We start from the raw sequence: 19,296 nt of genomic DNA, 5'->3' as shown, positions 1-19,296 counted from the left end.
AATACACTTATGAGTAATAAATTTATGAAAACAAATATTAGGATACATCACATTTATGAATATTATAGTTATTTATTCGAATGATTATGAGTTTCGATCATTAGTATAGAAAAATATATGAAAACAAATATTAGTAAAAACTAAGTGTATGATTAGTGATATTATGAATATCAATGATTATGTTTTTAAATATGTAGGTTTTAAATTTTTTATGAAGAATGATCATTATGGTATCAAATTGTATGAGAAATATTTTCGGACCTCCAATGATAGGAATTGAAAAGTTATGTAAGAAAATGCGCTACCTTTTCTTTCTTCTTATGTGGTACAATGTGGTATGATCTTCTTGAAGACTTCTCTAGATAGAAAGATGTATTTAAACCAAACATTATAACAACAAAAAAGATTATAGGATGCAAGAAAACAAACCAATCAAGTCAATTATAGCCTGACCAGGAACATAAAAACCCTCGCCATGTTGCGGAAAACTAATGGTACTAATTTCTTTTAATGGCAACAGTAACTGAAAACTTCATTGACATGTCACCTTGCATGTCAGTCTATTGCTGTCAAAGTGTAAACAAACTTTATTTTAAATGTGCGCAATTGATTTTGTGAATTAAATTGCTAAAATCTTTTTACAGTCGTGAAAGAAAAGTGGTTCACAATGTGTTAAAGTATTTGTCGAAGAGAAATACTAAGGGTTCGGACAATATTTTCATTGAATAATGTTTCCGACAAAGGTTGTCAAATTGACTGACATGTTTATCGTATAGTACAGTCCACTATGAAAATTAGCTGTGGTTTGTTTCAACTATAGGTGTACCAGAAACTCATGGCAAATGGGGAAAATAAACTTTGTTGAGTGCAATACTGGGGAAATTGGATTAAATGATCTTGATACTGTTTAATTTTTATTTATGACTAATATTAATGCATCTACTATTAATCCTACTTGCATCGAATAAATATTTTTCTTTCTTTCTAATGAACATGAAGTACGAATGCCTACTTATACCTACATTTTAGGTATGTGTATGAAGAATGTTGTTATACATCGGGTTTTTAACATAGGAACATGTCTTGAAAAATAAGTAAACCGAATATTACTTTTCTGGTTAGCTGGAAGAGAATGCCACATGGCATTAAGCTCGCCTGTTGTACCACTGTTTTTTTATGTGCGCAATAAAGATTTTAAATAAGTAAATAAATTACTGTAAATAATTTTATTAAGTATCATACTTATAACTTATCACTTCATTCAGAACTAGAAAACGATTCTAAGAACTCCACTTGCATTTCTTGTTCTTCAAATAGATGATCAAGTTAAAGAGGTATTAATATAATATAAATCGCTTTCTCAGCATTTCAATTACTCAAACTTGCTTAATGAAATCTTTTTCAATTTTCTTTACATGGTCATAACATTTTCACCATTCCTCTGCACCAATGCATGAAATACACCTGAAAACCCCGATAAAGCAGCTATTAGGTAAGAATAATATAAAAATAAACATAACCCTCCTTCTGACGCAGTTAGGTAATAAACTAAATGTAGGTAAGTATCAAAACATTTCACTCCAACTTACTGTCAACTCAACGACGCGCTTTAAAATCAAAGATTGACTTTGAATTATGCCTTATTTTACAATACACTTTGAAAACAATATGACTTGCTTGAGTTTTTTCGACTTTTTCACAAAAATAACGAATAGGCATGAAGAGATTACAAAATTTCTGCAGCGGCTGACAGATCTCTTGATTTACTTTGACAGGTGACAATAAAGCCATAGACAATGGCCATATGAAAAACACACTTTTCCAATATTTTTGTTTGCCATGAGATTCTGGTACACTTTCTAAGTGTTGAATTTTATGGAATTGGGAAAGAAGTACCGAGTTTGAAGCGTTCATGAGCAGACATTGCCGTTGAATATTCAAGTTCTGAATTTGATTATTGATGAATAATAAAATAAATCCTACTAGCTCGATTGATGGTTTCATTTAATTTATTTGAACCAGGTTACCTATAATAATATTTTTTTCGTTGATTTATGAAACTATCAAATTAGCCCGTAATCCTAAATCCTGATACATAAAGTTAGCCTATTAATTTAACACAGGTACGACTGTACTCAGTGTTGCACTATCAAATGCAATTGACGCGCCTCTATGCCAGGGTTTTTATGTTCCTGGTCAGGCTATACCTTTATCATATTTTTTTTTAAACGACTGTTTTATTTGTTGTATATCGTTGCCATTTTTATGAAAAAAAGTTACTTGACATATGTCAGCTGAGTAGACAAATGACAGCTGTCAGTTGCATGAACATGATTGGTCTTTATTGAATGAAGTTTAGTTAATCGTACAATTTCAACCAATCAAAATGAAGCTTTTATTTTAAGCTTATTTTTCATTGGCTGTGATGTGACATACTTTGATGCTGTTTTTGTTAGAGACATGACTAATTTTTTCTGATTTGCTTTGACAGATCGGATTCTGCGGAAGAGAATATTCTTTCCGTCGTAATTGATTGTAATGTTTATTTTGTTTCCAAATTTTGTTACGAATCGCGTTGTTTGGTGAACAGAAGTAAATTATTACCTAGAAAGCAGTATTACACAAGCGAGTTGTAAGTATACCTGTTACGTTGCCTTTGTTAGTCGGCCGTAATTTTGCAATGTATCCAGTCAGTGTGAACATGTTCAAATGAAATTAATGCTGTATTTAAAACACGTGATCCAAGGACAGCTATGTGCTGTACATGTGTAAAATAATCGAGTTAGCCTGTGATGCGACAGCCATTGTTAATCACATAACATTCTTCGTGCATTGTGGTCTTGTTTTGATAGCTAAACTTATTGTGTTATCTTTTGCAAAACAATGTGTGTGTGCGTGAGGCAGTATCTCAGGCATCTCGGATAAGTGCATCAGGGGTCGCTGGATGCCCCGAATCACGTTTAATCGGATATCAGTTTAATTTGGGCCAGTGGTTTATCTTGTGGTTGATGCTTATGTGTGAGTTTTCAGTCTGACACGCCAATTGAACAGAATAATGAGTTCGCCAAGTATTTTAAAGCATTGTGATAGTGTAGTGCTGAAATTGTTATTGCATTCCTTAATTTAAAAGTAAACTTTGTCAACTCAATTAGTTGACTAGTTTGTGTAAATATTTGTTTAAACTCAGTCCCGTTTTACGGATGTTGATTAAAGTATCTAGTTCAAATCCTCATTTGAAAATAAAGTTAACTTGTATGGAATCGATCCATCAAACAGGTTGTGTCAACTAATAATGCAACTAAGCCATCGGTTACAATATACGGACAATGACACATGACTGACAACACTGTAGCTCCTTATGTAGAAGTAATGTCTACATAAAGTTAAACATAAGAAAATTTACTTTTTAGTTGTGCCAGCTAAAAACTTTAACCTTAAAATGTTAACAGGACACTCTCCTCTGTAACCCAATGGGTTGCCTAACCCTGTTTTAATTTTTTGGGGTCTATCTCTGTCACTCATGCCAATATCACTCTATGAGTAGAAGAGACTAATAAATAACCCCACATGGTACTAATTTCTAAAGATGATTGTTGTTTGGTGTTTTATAACTATTGCAAAAACATACCTATAATGAAATTATATGAGCAAACTGTTTGACAGCAGTTTTCTTCACTTTTGTTGTAAAATTAATTTCTTACGAAAATTTATTTGCTGTCTTTATTGCATTTATTTATCGATATCATTTATGTGTATTTTTTATCTCATGATATTATGTGATTGCTTACACAATAACACTGAAAAACAAAGAACAAATCAATCTTAACTTTTCAATCATAAATAAATAATACTTATTCACTTCTCAAATACTGTGTTATTTGATATTAGACAAGGGCTGATTTTTCAATCTTCGGATAACTTTTAACTGAAGAATAAGTTTGGCACATTGACAGTTTCAGTATGGGAAATACCTATGTCAAAATGACAAGTTTATTCTGCAGTTAAAACATATCTGACAATTGAAAAATCAGCCCAAAGTTGAAAGGATGATACTACATCTGTGTTAATTATAGTGATGATATTGTAATTAAGTTTTAATTACTGAAATGTGTTATGCGACATTTCAGATACCGGTGTGATCATCATGTTATCAGTAAACAGCTATTGCTGTAACTGTAAACAATCAGTTACATCATTTTTGTTTAAATTTCTTGACCACTTTGGTCTTTGCTACTTTTCTCACACAAAAAATTATATTACCTAATTAAGATTATTCTAAAAACACAAATAAAAATCCTAAAAAATGGATACATTGCAAAATAATTCTAATTTAATGCTATACTCTCCTCTACCTTATCTTATTTAACTACTAAAACTGCATTAACATTTTTGTTGCAAATTGATTTTTCTATTCTAAAAGAGCATTTAAAACACTATTAACGCCGATTAACGTCAAATTACCATTTAAGTATCATCATTAGCTTAATTTAAGAGAAAAGGTACCTACCTACTGGAATACTCATTACTTAATCCACCTCATTTCCATCTTCAGATCAAAACAATGCGCCATACTCTACCGCCTACAGACACCAACGTAGGGGCATCCGAGGTGTGACGTATCACGGCAGACACGTCGGGTGATGCAGTGACCGAGCGCGAAATTTACGTATCACGTCAGCGACATTTAGTGATGCAGTGATAGTGTGAACGCTGGCTATCACGGTAGAGACTTTTAGTGATGCAGTGACTGTGAAGACTGCTTATCACGGAAGCGATATCTAGTGATGCAGTGACAGTGAAGACAGCGTATCACGGAAGCGATATCTAGTGATGCAGTGACAGTGAAGACAGCGTATCACGGAAGCGACATCTGGTGATGCAGTGACAGTGAAGACTGCGTATCACGGTAGCGACATCAGGTGATGCAGTGCCAGTGAAGACTGCGTATCACGGTAGCGACATCAGGTGATGCAGTGAGGATGCTGTCTGCGGTCATCACTGGCGTGCTGGGCCTACTGGCAGTGGCCCAGGGCGACGTCGTCGTCTACACAGAAATTGTACCACATTTGGTAAGAATAATTAATTACTACTTACTTACTCCTATGGCAATTTTTATTTTACGAATTACAAACAAATGTCTTACAGAAACTGTCCATTAGACTAGGTGGTAACACATCCCACCACGTTTTCCAAACTTGTTATTACTGTGACACCCTTGGAAACTTGTCTTAGTGTCTTGCATCCATAATGTTACAAAGGTGTTATGGAAATTAGAAGGATGCAAGGATGTGCTTGCTTTTCTGAGCATAGCTTTTCAAAACGGGGTAAAGTTTGGAAAAGGCCATTTGTAGGTACCTACAGAAAGAGACATCTAGATCTATTTTCGCCGTTGGGATATACGTTTAGTTTGAGAAGCCCTGTCCTAGTTTCTAGGTGAATAAAAAAGGCGACTGCATTTATAGTCGGCTCAATTCACCTGGGTGAAATGGTTCCGAGGTGAAATGAGGACATTAAAAATCTACTTTGTTCACCCAGCTCAACAAAGTGGAATAAACCTGTGGGACAGCGACCCAAAGTGTGTTTTCACTTGCGCTCATATCAGGAATCACGCTGAATCGCTGGAGCTCGCAAATACCTATCACGAATTTCCGTCTATCAACTGTCAACCAGTCGACCTTCCGACATATATTTTTTTGGCACTTCAATCCGAGAGAAGAATATTTGATTAGTAATATAAATAGAATAGAGGTTTTTTAATAGTTTAGGTAAAGGCAAACGCGGAGAGATGCGACCGCGTTGCCAAGGCCATCGACTGTCGCTCTTTAAATCTCCCACGCATAGGTGTGATGCTTCATTCACTAATTCTATAGTCTTCTGATTAATTTCGCTGCAGGTCGAATGACTGTAACTTTCTTCTGGGACAAACTTGGCCTGTAGTTTTTATTGGCGATCAAAATGTAGATGATTAGATCCTTGCGACCGCGACATCACTACCAGTAGTTCTAATTTATAATGACACGTTATTTGAACACCCAACAACAACCATCGCTTAATGCAGAATTGAAACGCAATTTAACAAGGACCGACGCACTATGGATCGAAATTGCGATTTATGGACATAGCGATTTTTTTCACAATTTCTATTTGAAAAAATTACCTATCGATAGGTTACGTTATTCTGATGAATAAATGCTGCACAAGTTTTTCTCTAAAACCAATAGTTTGGCTGGAAAAAAATATTTTCCATTTTCGTTGTATGGAATGAAACATAAAGTGGTCGATTTCGACTAAGCCTTGACAGATCTTGCTTTGAAACTACTTGAGCCTTGTTTTATGGCTTGTTGACTATAATCCTACGCAATCAGCGCGCGCCCAAAGTTGCCCGTTCACAAGTTATGAGGTTCTGAAAATTTTTAAAAAAGTAAGTAAAAGTGACTTTTTTTTGGAATATCTTTAAAGATTTAACGAAAATATAAAGATTCTATACGTTAATAATGTGAATTAACCTTAAATTACTGCTAAAAACACATTTTAATAAAATTCAAAGGAATAAAATCGGTGAAAAACCTATCGATAGGGTATGTTATTCTGATGAATAAATATTATGAAACGTTTTTCTCTAAAACCAATAGTTTAGCTGGAAAAAAATATTTTCCATTTTCGTTGTATGGAATGAAACATAAAGTGGTCGATTTCGACTAAGCCCTGACAGATTTTGCTTTGAATCTACTTGAGCCTTAATCTATGGCTTGTTGACTATAATCCTACACTAACGCGCGCGCGGGCAACTTTGTGCGTATCTTTATATTTTCGTTAAATCTTTAAAGATATTCCAAAAAAAAGTCACTTTTACTTACTTTTTTAAAAAATTTCAGAACCTTATAACTTGTGAACGGGCAACTTTGGGCGCGCGCTGATTGCGTAAGATTATAGTCAACAAGCCATAAAACAAGGCTCAAGTAGTTTCAAAGCAAGATCTGTCAAGGCTTAGTCGAAATCGACCACTTTATGTTTCATTCCATACAACGAAAATGGAAAATATTTTTTTCCAGCCAAACTATTGGTTTTAGAGAAAAACTTGTGCAGCATTTATTCATCAGAATAACGTAACCTATCGATAGGTAATTTTTTCAAATAGAAATTGTGAAAAAAATCGCTATGTCCATAAATCGCAATTTCGATCCATAGTGCGACGGTAGGAAAAATACAGTAAAATAAACAAAAAAACTGCATAAATGGGTGCATCAAACGCTCTTGGATGGGGGGCAGTCATTGAACTGACGTTGTTAATTTGTTGATTGTATTGCTGGTGTGACTCAACGAGTACCTTTTGTGAATTTATTTTGTTTAAAATGTCCTTTATGTGAGACTGAATGAGTGTTATTGGACGGCTCCCCTCTATCTGGCAGAATCTCGTTACGCAGAAACTCATTTTACATAACTCACTTGGCATAATCTTCTTTAACCGAATATTTATAAGGCATAAACATTGTTAAATATAATCATCGTTTGGTAGAATGTTTATATACCCGAATTTTCAATGGCATACTTTTAAGATAGCAGAATTTTATTTGGCATAATTTCGATTAGCATAATGTTTCTTTAGCACCATGATTATTGGGCATAATTATTTAATGGTATTCAAATGGTGGGATACGGCTAACATTTAGAGTGTATACCCAACTTTTGGGTTTGCGTGTTTTTTTAGTGAATAGAGTCCAGCCTAAGACGTCCTTTTGTCAGTGTAAGATCGGCATGATCTAGTCTTCAAATGTACCAACGAAGGTCAGCGAGCGAGCGCAGCGAGCGAAGCGAACGTGCCGCGGCAGCGGCCGCCGAGCGCTAAGTCTAGAACCGCGTACGTAAATAGTTGATTTGCAATAAAAACTACCCAAAAAACGCAACTTAACCTCAAAATTTAATTTCCTGTTTTTTCAGAAACTAAGTTTCTGATCTCCCCCGTTTACAGGAGGATTTCCCCTCCCCCCCTCTCTCCCTCCACCTCACCCCTACAACCCTTAATAATGCGATAGGGGAATAAACATTTTACCTTTAATAGTATCCCAAAAGACGATTCTGACTAAGAACTTTCTGCGATGTGATGATTCTGCTTTTTATTTATTCGGGATATTAAAGTTATGCCAAAAGATGATTCTGTCTTACAAAATTATTAGTTTTGAATGTATACCAAATGAGTGTATGCCTAACGAATTTCTGCGTAAAGAAGATTATGCCATCCGTTGTTATGCATAGTAAAATTATGATTAAAAAAGTACTGCGAAAAAAGGTAGAACCTTATTGGACACGTTTGTTTTACAAAAACAAAACGGTAGCCCTGAAAGCTTACTGTGCATTGTGTCCACCTCCCGACTTTACAACGTGTCTCTACTTTTTAACTGACTTCAAGAAAAGAGGTTGAGAGGTTCTTAATTCGACAAGTTAAGTGAGACGAGAGATTTCGAGTTGAGAAGTTAAAAAAAGTAAGAAGTGCCGTGAAAGACACAATAAAAGAATTTGTATTTTACAGAGCGAAACTTAATTCAATTTCAATCAAAGATTGAGGCTTTTGAGTGCTTGAATTTCAGGAGAGAATCTATGTCTGAAATTAAAACGAGTCTTGACCTTCGTTCTGTAATACGGAGTCACCTATCGTCAAAAATAACAATATACCCAGTTTATATTAGTCATTTTTTTTCATTTTGTCTGACCAGTTCACAATGTCCAAATCATTCTGGCAAATAAACGGGACGGTAAGTTTAATCAAACAATTTCGGCCCTGTCATCGGTTTCAAGCATTTATACCGCCAGGAGTACATCCAATATAACGATTTTTTTTGGTAAAATCGCATCTATTACAAATACGTTAGGATTCTACAGTTTTAAGTTGATGTGCCGACGGCTGTAGCAATGACAAACTTGCGATGATTATTATGTATTTAGGTAAGATGACACAATAATGAGCCGAGGTTATCGAATGCGGAGTATAATTTGGGTGTACTGTCGACTGTTTTTCTAGGCACCTATATTTATTTACCTACTAAGTTACAACATGATGCAACTACTTAACAACTTCTATGTTCGCTGAGTCACTGTGTTATCTCCCTTCCTACTCGCATTGAATTGGTTGACCTTTTTACTATGACTGCACTTGTTCGGTCGATAAAGTGAATGAGCCTACAATCAATCATGACAGAATATCCATATTTATTTAGTGTTAAAATTAGTAAAAAAACTGATTCATTATCAACAAAATACCAATTATCATAAAAAGCCTCCCCCCAAGGTTTTCCACAATGAACGGTCTTGCGCTGCCCGCTTCCAGGTTCTTCCCGCGACCTTTACCAGATCGTCGGTCTATCTAGGAGGCCTGCCCACGCTACGTCTTCCAGCCCGTGGTCGCCACTCGAAAACTTTTCTGCCCCAACGGCCATCGTCTCTAGGAGCTATGTGCCCCGCCCACTGCCACTTGATATGTCGGTCACTTTTTGGTTCTCTTGCGGATCTCCTCATTTCTGATTACGAACGGGCGTTACGCGTATGTTAGTTTTCCTTTATTGTTTCCTCTAGTGTTATGTCATATTTATCTAAGATAGTAAACCTTATGATAAAATGAATACGTGATTCCAATCACCCCGGCATACCCCCAACACGCGTGTTTATATTAATAACTATCTTATCAGCAGTCTACAAAACGTTAACCGTGGACTTCTAGCTTGATCGTTAGTAATGTAACTAAGTCGTGTGCCGTTAATATTAACTACATTATACAAAGTAATGCAGTGAAATTTGTCGTTAATGATTGATTTAGTCATGCTGTTAGGGCGTGTATTAACGGTTAAAGTAGAGCTATTTATGATTACAATTTAATTACTAATAGAGCTACCATTAAAGTTAACTGATTAGTTCAACTAATTAAGGAATTCGTACGGTTACATCATATGTCTTACCACTTTAAATGGAATAGCAAAATTATAACTGTCTAGTTCTTTTCAAATTCAATTTCAAAATCCATTCTTGGGAAGCTCTAGGCACAATACTCCTGATGGGAAGTAATTATCAGGCCGAAAGTGGAAGCGAGCTTTACCCGGGGTCCTCAACTTCAGGGAAACTAGCTATCTTACCTCTAACTGCCGAAACAATAAGTAATGCGGTTAAAATCTTTGTTACGGCAGTAAGAATGATGGTTACAACCAAGCAGACAGAGCATTAAAATTTCCCAAAGCCCCATTGGGTCTGTCGCAGGTAGTCGTAAGAGACGAAGGAGAACCCGGTGGTATAAAAGTTCAGCTCTTGGCTCTACTATCATAGACGAATACATACTTACATAATCTTATCGTGATAATGTAGAAATGTAGGTACCCATAACCCATACAAAGCTGGAGGAGCTGAATACTCCTATTTCCATGCTATATACGCTATTTTTGTACTTTATTGCTATTTTTCATTGGGTAACTTGAATTGATGACTCCAAATCAATCATCGATTCATTTGTTCTGTTAAGCTTTATCGAACGGTCAAATGCCAAATTAATTGTCAATTTAAACTTATGTTAACATTAAATATTAAATCACAGACGGTGCCGTACTTGGCCCAATGTTAAATTGTTTGTTACATAAATTTTTATCAACTTAATTGGTAGTGTTAATGATACTGTTATTTATCGACATTTTGGTGAATTTTATAAAACTTCTGAAACCCGGAAGTTTAATTATGATAGAGAGATCGTAAATGCTTGAAATTTCTTTACTAGGTAGCCTCTACATCTACTATCGAGCAAAATAATTGAACCTCTCGGTCATTAAATTGATGAAAAACAAAAGTGGTTTACAGTTTATTTCTTTTTTTGGGTATTTGTACTTGCTTTCCTGTATTAAAACAAAGTTTAATAAACTCAGAAGCCATGCTATCGAAGTAATATAGTTTGTGTAAGAGGGGAAGCGGAGCATAATGACATGCATGGATAACTCAGTGGTCGGTTATATCCATCGCCTGGAACGATGATGTTGCGGAGTATTTTGCTTTTCCTTAAAACATATTGGTTATCTTCTATCGACTTGATACATCTATATCTATCGACTGAGGTCACAACCCTAGTATTAGCTATTTATAGTGAAGATGCTTGCTTACATGAAGCAGCAAATCGAACGCACAGCGTTGAATAGAGCTCTGTAATTGCTTCGTGTGTGACCCTGTGCGTCCACGCGCACTGTGAGACCTCATAGTAATGTTTGTGAATACGGGTGATAGTCTTCTGTCGCTTTGACAACCAGCGGCGTTAGACGTGTCTTCAAAATCACGAAATAAAATATAATATCATATTCATTTCGGAAAAAAATACCAGTATTTTCAGATGCCTATCTAAGACCTTATCCAACACGTCTCCATTTTGGAGAGTCCAAATCTCTTACCACTCACTCCATCACCATGATTGCTTTTACATACGATCTGTACAGCCCAAAAATTAACATCTGATTTTGTCTTAGCTCCAAAAATATTCTGCGAAATTAACCTACATACTATTTATATGCAGGCCTGTACTAAAGTACGTAGTATGCGTTCAGTATAGTACACACTGTTACACTAACAACAATAGTTAACTTAAAAGCAAACCAGTACTTTTCCAATAGTGAATGTCAAGCGTTTAATCTATAGATTACCTTATCTTCGCTCATTACTTGTGCGGCAGCAAGGCTGAGTGGTACCGGATTGATTTCAATGAATTTCTCGACCAGTGCTCGTACCAGTGACCAGTGAGTGAACTATAGATGGACAGTGGCAGGACGTCGAATCGAGGCAAAAGTGGCATTGGCTGACAGTGAAATGTGAAATTGTAAAGTGTCAAATATGCTGTTTAAAATGAATCCTCGCTACGCCATTCAGGTGTGGCACGTGGTGGGATTGCAGGTTTTTGTTAGTATTTAATTTTACTTGAATTTAAACAATGAGTGGTATTTTATTGTTGGAAATACCACACTATTTAGCCCCGAAATAAAAAAATCATGTGCTTTGGCAACATGATAATAGATGTTTCAATAGATACCTACGCGTATTCTGTAAATGAACTCGTCCCAACTAATATTATAAATGCGAAAGTAACTCTGTCTGTCTGTCTGTCTGTCTGTCTGTTACGCTTTCCCGCTTAAACCTCGCAACCGATTTTGATGAAATTTGGCATAGAGATAGTTTGAGTCCCGGGAAAGAACATAGGATAGTTTTTATCCCGGTTTTTGAAACAGGGACGCGCGCGATAAAGTTTTTCTGTGACAGACAAAATTCCACGCGGGCGAAGCCGCGGGCGGAAAGCTAGTATTCTATAAACGAGCGTGCTCATCAGTTGGTACACGCCAAAATTATACTCAGCAGTATTCGAATCTGCAGCTAGAACTGGCCGTCACGCTTTATCAGATAATCCAATTGTTTTGTAGTCGATTAAATATGTCAAACATGATCATAATCATGTGAAGAAATCCTGGCTTAATCCTCGTTTAATAAAGTCCACCCACAAGGTGGACCGACGACATCATAAAGGTAGCAGGGAAGCGCTGGACGCAGGCCGCTACCAATCTTTCAACATGGAAAGCATTGGGGGAGGCCTATGTTCAGCTGTGGACGTCCTATGGCTGAAATGATGATGAATAAAGTATACTCATTCAAATCCAACCAATGTCTTGAATACCTTTGCATAGTTAAAAATGTGCATTTGTGATATTTGGCTTCATCATCAGTAGCCTCATTCACGTAACAAAACTTTAACGACAGCAAATCGCTGGATGCGATCCTATCTAGTAATCGTTCTATCGAAATGACCCTTATGAATACGGATTTAGAACTGTTTTTCTATGGGACTTCTGAACGTCAGCGAGATCTTGACTGTCAAAATACGTCAATTAGGCCACAGGCCTCCCCAACTCGTTTCACCAGCGTTGGAAGTGAGGCCAAATCGTCAATTTTCCTCTGGTTTAGAAATAGCCGCCTGTGCTCCTGAAGTTTCTCCTCTTTCTTAGTATTAAATGTTACACGCGGGTTTAATTACAGACTAATTTAAAACACTTAACTTGTGTTCAACAGTGTGTAACCTTGACCTAATGATGATGTTTTCTTGCAGATAGAGAATACCTTCTTAGACCGGCCGGCGAGCTTCGGACCGGACCTTCCATTCGAGGGGCTGCGCGGACTTCTGGTGCCCGGCCAGCCGGCCAACGGCTGCGGCGCCATGAAGCCGCCTCCCGCTGTGGATAACTTCACTAACAAGTGGATAGTGCTGGTCGCTAGGTGAGTGACGAAGGATATTAGACCATACACCATCGACTGAAGGTCTCACTTCGAGGGAGCTGGCCAACGGCTGCGGCGCCATGAAGCCGCCGCCCGCTGTGGATAACTTCACAAACACAGATCTGCTTATAAGTTTCTGGGACTTATGCAGAGAAAAATTGCTAGCGGCTGCAGCGTCATATTATATGCTCTTGTTATCCTTCAAATAATCTTCTCTAGTCGCCAGATAAAAATGGGTCGAGCTTGCGATGAATATGCAGCGCTATGCTTTCGTTCAAAGAAATGAGTGAAATCAGCTGTTTTGAGAGAAAAGGATCGAAAATTACATCATCCGCTATTTTTCTATCTGCCGTTTTGAGATGGACGTCCTATCATCTGAGGATTTCCTGGATTCATGATTTGATAATGGATTATATTATTAAGAGCCATTTTACATTTTCGTGCGAATTTCTAAGATTTTGGAAGCATGAATTACTATCTTAAGCAACACCCAGAGATTATTTAATAATTGCGAAAGATAGGTCAATCCTTGTTGTTGACCATTAATGAAACGGATTTACTAAAACTCTTTTGCTTAATTCACAGTGCCCCATCTCCCACAACCATTTTACGAAAAAATTGCCGCAGACTCATTTTCAAAGTCCTGTATCTATTATTTATGCTCATATAATAAGCTTAAAAATATATAGTAATCATCGGATATATATTCTTGTAGTCCATTAATGAAATAGATTCTTGAATTTCATTACCATTATTGAGTAAAATCTAAAAATAATTTGGCAAATTTGAAGATTAACGTCACATTTTGATCGTGGTTTTTGGTTTAAAAACACAGCATAAACTGCAATAAAAGTATCCCAAAATAAAGAATATTCATTGTAGAATTAATTTCTACAGTTATTGTTTAAATATTAGTAACCACTTTGTCAAAATATTGATGTGAATATCAGTATAAATTACAATGCGCAAGCCGACATCGATTAGTATGGCGTGAGCGCCCGTCAAGGCAGGACCTGTGTCATTTTTCCCGCCGTGACGTTTACGTGCGTTCGTGTCGTAGAGCGGTGATTTGTACGGCGACCAAATACATTTGATACTATGCCGAGAGGCTGTTTCGAGTCGGCCGGCCGAGCAGAAATTGAAATGATGAATTTTAATTTCTTTGACGGATCTGGGTGTAACTATGTATAATATGTAGGTACCATGTATTTAATTTAATAAATAAATTATAAAAAAGTATATCCATTATGATAGCACCCTTAACACAAGCATATTGGTGGCCTACTTTTGGACTAGATGGCGCTGTGAAATTGTCCAAAGATTTGTTTATTTATTTATCCGCTTTGAGTTTTGTTTCGTGAAGAAGAAAAAGAAGCGTTTTGTTTTGTTGTTAAATCTATACTAATAAAAGAGGAAAGATTTAATTGTTTGTTTGTTTGTTTGGAGGCAATAGGCTCCGAAAAAAATTTCTTTCACGATTTAGAATCCTAATTTTTTTCTATGTAGGCTATAAAATATTTTCAAAAACTTTAGTCCAAAATCTTTAATAAAATTCGACGTTTAATAAATAAATTAGATAACATGTTAATACTTTTTTTTTCAGTACGATTTTAGTACTTGTTTTTCAGAAATTCTACGATTTAACTAAACTTCTAAAGTGTTTATATTTTATGCATAATTTATTAACTTCTAAAATATTCATATATCCAATTGATAGATGACGTGCTTCGTATTTTATTAAAATTATTACCTGACTAGGTTAAAAAGGTGTGGAATGTTATTTTGGAGATAACTTGGTTCCATAGAAATATAGAGAGATGCTAAGTAATGCGCTGAGTTCGAAACTCAGTGTCGTATTAGAAATTCACACACACAAAGAAATCAAATTATGTGCTCATTATCCATTGCGGTATCAGTATTCAACGTTCGAATAATCTTTAGTACTATGCAAGCAATATAAACTGTTTACATAATGACGTCGCTACTGTCATCATTGCTTTCACAAGCAATATGTTCCAATTTGTCCCTTCTCACATTTCCCTTTAGTTTCTGTGATCTGTGTTTGTTTCTAAGTTGATATCAATGAAATATTCCTTAGTACTTTTGATTTAATTTTTTTTTTATTTTGACACGTGTTTGAAAAATCAAGGTCAGATTACAATAAAATAACAAGTGAAAACGTAACATTGCATTGCAACTCGCAATTTCGCAATATTGATGAGGAGATTCCATTGGAAAGTCTGTATTCATTCCTAGGATTCCCCTAACACCATCAAATTCAAGAGAATTCAAGAGAGTGCAGTTTCCCATCTCATGCTTAGGGACCACGGTTTAAAATAGTGTGGTTGCATAGAGCCTGCAACGGGCAACCACGTGCGCAGCTGCTCATACTAATTTTCGATACAAAAGCAAGTGTTGGCGCCCTCACGAGTTTTAGCGGAGTTCCATATGGTAGCGGGAGTAGACTTAATGGAAATCTATGCTTCTCCGACGACCAGTTGTATGTGGAATACTCCAGAGTATGCGCACACAATAGCCTGGTGATTTTAGCACCTGAAGGAAAAACAAAAAAACATTGTTTAGTGTTTTAATTTTGTTTTAGAAAGATCTCATAATTTTGTAAGTATTCAAATATTTAAATGATGTGTAGATTTTATATCAAAAAATATAATCATTTAACAAAATTAATTTTCTTAGAATATTTTAATTCTATTAGAACCATTTTCCACTTCATCGCAGAAGAAGTCGCGGGCAAAAAGCTAGTATGAAATATGTAGTATTGCCCGCGGCTTCACCCGCTTGAAATTTAGTTTGTCACAGATCGTCATAAATTATAGCCTATACATTGTTATTCTGGTCGACGCCAGGGATGGATGAGCGTCGCTGTCGCTGGCGACAGGGTCTTCTGGTTCAGGGTTCATGGCGTAGGTCTCAGGCAAAATAAAATCCACTCGTAGAAATTAATAAACTCAGTGTATTAACGAAAATAATTACACACAGCACTAGAGTCGTATCGGAACTGAGTGAACCAAAGGTCTTGCGATAGGAACGTCCGACCCGAGTGATAGTTGAACACAGACAGACTGCCTAGTACCTACTGCTGTACTGTACTGTAAACTTTCATCAAAATCTGTTCAGTAGTTTTTGCGTGAAAGTGTAACAAACATCCAGACATCCACACAAACTTTCGTATTTATAATATTAGTAAGACTAGTAAAAAGTAAGATAGTAAGATGAATTATTTTAGTTATTTGTTTACTTATAATAATATTTATTTATTTATTTCTTAGCTCTGTCTGATAATGGATCTGGAGGAGATGCAATGGCCACCTCCGTAACAAAATAATAGAACCATATGGAGTTTGGGCTTGTGTGATTCGCCTTGACGAATATTTCGTATCCAAGGTCCGATGATGGAGCTGTAAGGGGGCAGATTTTTTTTTTCACTATGTGACTGTCTTTATTTTGTACTTAATATATTTTACATATTATACCTATTCGTGTTTCATTATTCGTATCCAGGGTCCGATGATGGAGCTGCAAGGGGGCAGATTTATTTTTCACTATGTGACTGTCTTTATTTTGTACTTAATATATATTTTACATATTATACCTATTCGTGTTTCATTATGAATCGAAATATAAAAGACTTAATAAACTCTATTAAAAAATTAAATTAATTAATCAAGTTTGAATACCTCATTCTACCTTAAAATTAATAACTTAAATCAAGTCTTAATACGGTCACGGCTCAAGATTTTTTTGTCCATTTCAGCGTTCTTTTTACTCTTTTGACGTTGCGTTGACAGCTTTTACCTAAATTCGCGCGGAATATTTTTGTGAAATGGCTCTTAACTAGCGGCCGCCCGCGACTTTGTACGCGTGGATCCCGTTTTACCCCCTTCATCTATCTTACGCGGTTTAGATTTTTTCATACAAATGTTTTTTCCCGCTAACTCCCGTTCCCGTGGGAATTTTGCGATATCCTGTTGTAACTAAGCTTTAAGTTTACTAAGGTACCTGCATGCCAAATTTCAAGCGTCTAACTTAAGCGGTTTAGATTTTTTATATAAAAGGATTTTCCCACTAATTCCCGTTCCCGTGGGAATTCGGGAATTCCTTTCTTAGTGCACCTCTACGGTACTTAAGCTACGTCCCTTTCAAATTTCAAGTGCCTACGTTTAGCCGTTTAGGCTGTGCGTTGATATGTCAGTCAGTCAGTCAGTTTCTCCTTTTATATATTTAGATGCAAATTATGTATGCCCTACAGATACAACTGCTCGTTCGCGGACAAGGTGACCAACGCCATGAATGCGGGGTACGACTGCGTCATCGTCCACAACGTAGGCTCCGATGAGCTCGGTGAGTTGTACTGTCCATTATCTTCTATATATACAGTGTGTCCGGGCATGTAGTGATCAAACTTTAAGGGCGTAATCTATGGACAATTTTATCGATGAAAATACTTCAAATTGGGGCCTGACCCATTTCTCGAAAAATTACATCGATTTAAGTTTTTAATTTTTAGTTTACACCTCTTCTTTAAAAAACAAGTAAAAGCGTGGGTAGCTTAACATTGATAGGAAAATATTTTATATCATGGGATAGCCAATAAAATTATCTATTAGTAGAAGAAGAAAGCAGACACAAGTTTCATACATTTTATGGGAGTAAGAATGGATTTAATTAGAAAAATACATTACTTTTTTCACTTCTTTTTCAGTTATTTTCCAACACAAGAAAAACCAGGTCGTTAATGTATGTTTTATTTGCATTGTATTATTAGTATTTGAGCTATTCTACAAAACGAATGTAAATTTATTAGTCTACGTCTATTAGTTTCGACGTAATTGTTGAACTAAGATACCCCTTCCCAGCGGTTTCCATAGCGCACGCCACATGCGAAAATGCACTGCCTGAAAGAATCACACAACCTATTCCGATTACTATGGAAACCGCTGGGAAGGGGTATCTTTGTTCAACAATTACGTCGAAACTAATAGACGTAGACTAATAAATTTACATTCGTTTTGTAGAATAGCTCAAATACTAAAAATACAATGCAAATAAAACATACCTTAACGACCTGGTTTTTCTTGTGTTGGAAAATAACTGAAAAAGAAGTGAAAAAAGTAATGTATTTTTCTAATTAAATCCATTCTTACTCCCATAAAATGTATGAAACTTGTGTCTGCTTTCTTCTTCTACTAATAGATAATTTTATTGGCTATCGCATGATATAAAATATTTGCCTATCAATGTTAAGCTACCCACGCTTTCACTTGTTTTTTAAAGAAGAGGTGTAAACTAAAAATTAAAAACTTAAATCGATGTAATTTTTCGAGAAATGGGTCAGGCCCCAAATTTGAAGTATTTTCATCGATAAAATTGTCAATAGATTACGCCTTTAAAGTTTGATCACTACATGCCCGGACACACTGTATAAAAATGAAACCCGTTTCGCGTTGTCACGGCATCACGTGTGAACGGCTGAACCGATTTCGATAATTCTTTTTTTTAAATGTTTGTGAAAGTCCAAGGATGGTTCTTACGGAAAAAAATATTAAGAAAATCTCTACGCTAAGGCGGTACGAAGTTCGCCGGGTCAGCTAGTATGTTATAGTTTCGATATGTCTGTCTGTCTGTCCGAGGTTTTGCTTGGAAAATATTGGCACTAGGGAGCTGTAATTTTGTGGAGGTATGTATATTAATAACGCCGACAAAACGGTAAAATAAGGGTAGCTCCCCTACATATAAAGTGGGTATGAATTTTTTTTTCATCTGCTACCCCTTCGTGTGGGGTATCGTTGAATAGGTCTTTTAAAATGGCTTGGGGGTTTCTAAGACTATTTTTCCATTTAGGGATTTGTTTGCAAATTATTAAAGTTTAAAGTTGGCTTTGAAAAATAGTCTACTGTCATTTGTCTCATGTATTATAAAATTTCTTAAACAGTAAAAATTCCATTGAACCGATTTTGATGAAATTTGGCATAAAGATAGTTTGAGTCCCGGGAAAGGACATAT

The 19,296-nt window shown here is 36.0% G+C and overlaps 1 protein-coding gene across 1 annotated transcript in view; it reads left to right on the top strand.

Annotated features, from left to right (window-relative positions):
- The first annotated feature begins 2,720 nt into the window (after nt 1-2,720).
- Nucleotides 2,721-19,296, top strand: part of LOC135079016 (E3 ubiquitin-protein ligase RNF13) — a 35,975-nt gene continuing 19,399 nt past the window's right edge. The window contains exons 1-4 of the mRNA XM_063973648.1: nt 2,721-3,018; nt 4,553-5,069; nt 13,106-13,272; nt 17,543-17,634. Coding sequence (XP_063829718.1) covers nt 4,980-5,069; nt 13,106-13,272; nt 17,543-17,634 — 349 coding nt within the window. The 5' untranslated portion in view covers nt 2,721-3,018; nt 4,553-4,979. The remainder of the gene's footprint in view (nt 3,019-4,552; nt 5,070-13,105; nt 13,273-17,542; nt 17,635-19,296) is intronic.

Source organism: Ostrinia nubilalis, chromosome 2, assembly GCF_963855985.1.
Source record: "Ostrinia nubilalis chromosome 2, ilOstNubi1.1, whole genome shotgun sequence".
NCBI lineage: Eukaryota > Metazoa > Arthropoda > Insecta > Lepidoptera > Crambidae > Ostrinia > Ostrinia nubilalis.
The sequence above is the reverse complement of the archived record's forward strand: the minus strand, read 5'-3'. Positions and strand labels throughout refer to the sequence as shown.